Source organism: Platichthys flesus, chromosome 17 (genome assembly GCF_949316205.1).
Source record: "Platichthys flesus chromosome 17, fPlaFle2.1, whole genome shotgun sequence".
Classification (NCBI taxonomy): Eukaryota; Metazoa; Chordata; class Actinopteri; order Pleuronectiformes; family Pleuronectidae; genus Platichthys; species Platichthys flesus.
Genome location: NC_084961.1, coordinates 2153156 through 2155095, shown reverse-complemented (window position 1 = coordinate 2155095; position 1940 = coordinate 2153156). Strand labels below are relative to the sequence as shown.

At 42.9% G+C, this 1940-nt stretch overlaps 1 protein-coding gene across 1 annotated transcript in view; it reads right to left on the bottom strand.

The window, feature by feature from the left end:
* The window catches only part of pou2f2a (POU class 2 homeobox 2a), a 10927-nt gene extending 9342 nt beyond the window's left edge, over positions 1-1585 (bottom strand). Inside the window, exons 1-3 of the mRNA XM_062410247.1 lie at positions 1552-1585; positions 519-584; positions 120-148 (exon numbers count right to left, since the gene is read on the bottom strand). Coding sequence (XP_062266231.1) covers positions 120-148; positions 519-584; positions 1552-1585 — 129 coding nt within the window. The remainder of the gene's footprint in view (positions 1-119; positions 149-518; positions 585-1551) is intronic.
* Between the last annotated feature and the right edge of the window lie 355 nt (positions 1586-1940).

Sequence of the window (1940 nt, the reverse complement as noted above, 5' to 3'; positions counted from 1 at the left end):
ATAGCTGTAAATTATTTGGGTATAAATTGAAAACATAAAACAGGGGTTAAAATAAAACTTGTTATAATCTGAATAAATGATTATTTTTATTAGAGTCAGAGTTATTGTAGAAAACCAACCTGGTCGTCAGGGCTGTTTCTGTCAGAGTCTGAAACACAAAGAGACACCAACTGTTTATTAGCCTGTGTGTGTGCGTGTGTGCGTGTGTGTGTGTGTCTTTGTGTGAGTGCGTGTGTGTGTGTGTGTGTGTGTCTTTGTGTGAGTGCGTGTGTGAGAGGAAGATAAGATCAGATTGTGATTCGAAAAAGATTAACGTTCATTCATGATTAAATATATTCAAATAATAAAGAGCTTATTGAGCACAAAGGGACACGTGCAAACAGAATATAAGCATCATTGATATCATAAAATGTGTGTGTGTGTGTGTGTGTGTGTGTGTGTGTGAGTGTGTGTGAGTGTGTGTGAGTGTGTGTGAGTGTGTGTGAGTGTGTGTGAGTGTGTGTGAGTGTGTGTTGTACCTGAACTGTCCCCTGGATATTCAGCCCCGGGCTTCTCCTCCTCTGCTGCTTTAGACATCCTGATATCTGCAGGAAACACACACAGATACACATCAGACACGTGCACAGAAGAACACACACACACACACTCAGGTAATATCATGCTAACACAGCATCAGAGCAGCAGGGGGTTGCTGGTTCAAATCCCAGGCTCACTCTCCTCTCCCTATGCCTCAGTGCTGCAGAATGAACCATTGATGTGAATGAAAGATGAGATGATTGATGTTAAATGACAAAACTATGTTTATGTCTATAATGTAAATTATCACAAACATTTAATAATCAAAAAAATATTTGAATATAAATGTTTGTATATAAAGAAGACAGAATTAATTCGTTTCAGATTAAAACCCATTAATTCAATATACAAAATATAAAAAAATCTAGAGAATCTATTGGAACATGAATTTCCACATTTTATTCAGATTTAATAATTTAAAAAGTGGATTGTGTGTATTTGCAGCTCTGGACTGAAGGAATGGTTTTCACCTCAGAAGCGACAGGACGGTGGAAGACGATCTGTCAACGTGCTCGTCTCAGGTGAAGTTAAGTTAAGTTAAGTTACTTTAAGTTAAGTTAAGTTAAGTTAAGTTACGTTATTGTGTCTTTTAAAGAAGAAGAAGTGGAACCAGAGAGATTTTGCTTTTGTTCCGTGACACCTGTGTTTCTCCAGTTCTGCTGATGAAATCATCTGAAAGCTTGAAATCAGAAACACTTCACTGTCAAGACTCAAACCAAAAACCTTCCTGTGCCCCTGACAGTTCCTGTTTGGTCGATTCCCTGCAGCTCGTTTCTTTCTTTAACCTCCGAGAGGAAACTGAGCTCAGCAGAAACTTGAAAACTGAGGATTTACGTCTTTAGATGTAAACTCAATCCAGCCGGGAGGCGGCAGACATCTTCTTAACTACCGTCTGAGGACCTTCCTGCTTCTGGAGACTTCTGGGACTGAAGCAGTAATTGGTCCAGGAAGAGCGACGCCAGAGGAAGTGCTTACCTGAGCACCAGACATTACTCAGCACCGCCGCCATCTTGGATAAACCCCCCCTCTCAGCCCTCGCTCGCCCTATACGCTCTTAACTTCTCTCTCTTCTTCTTCTCTGTCGTTTACAAATGTTCTCTTGTCAGCTCGGGAGCCGAGACGTGACAGAGGAGAGGAGACGTGAGGAGGAGAGGAGACGCGAGGAGGAGAGGAGACGTGACAGAGGAGAGGAGACGTGAGGAGGAGAGGAGACGTGAGGAGGAGAGGAGACGTGAGGAGGAAAAGAGACATGAGGAGGAGAGGAGACGTGACAGAGGAGAGGAGACGTGAGGAGGAGAGGAGACGTGAGGAGGAAAAGAGAAGTGAGGAGGAGAGGAGACGTGACGGAGGAGAGGAGACGTGAG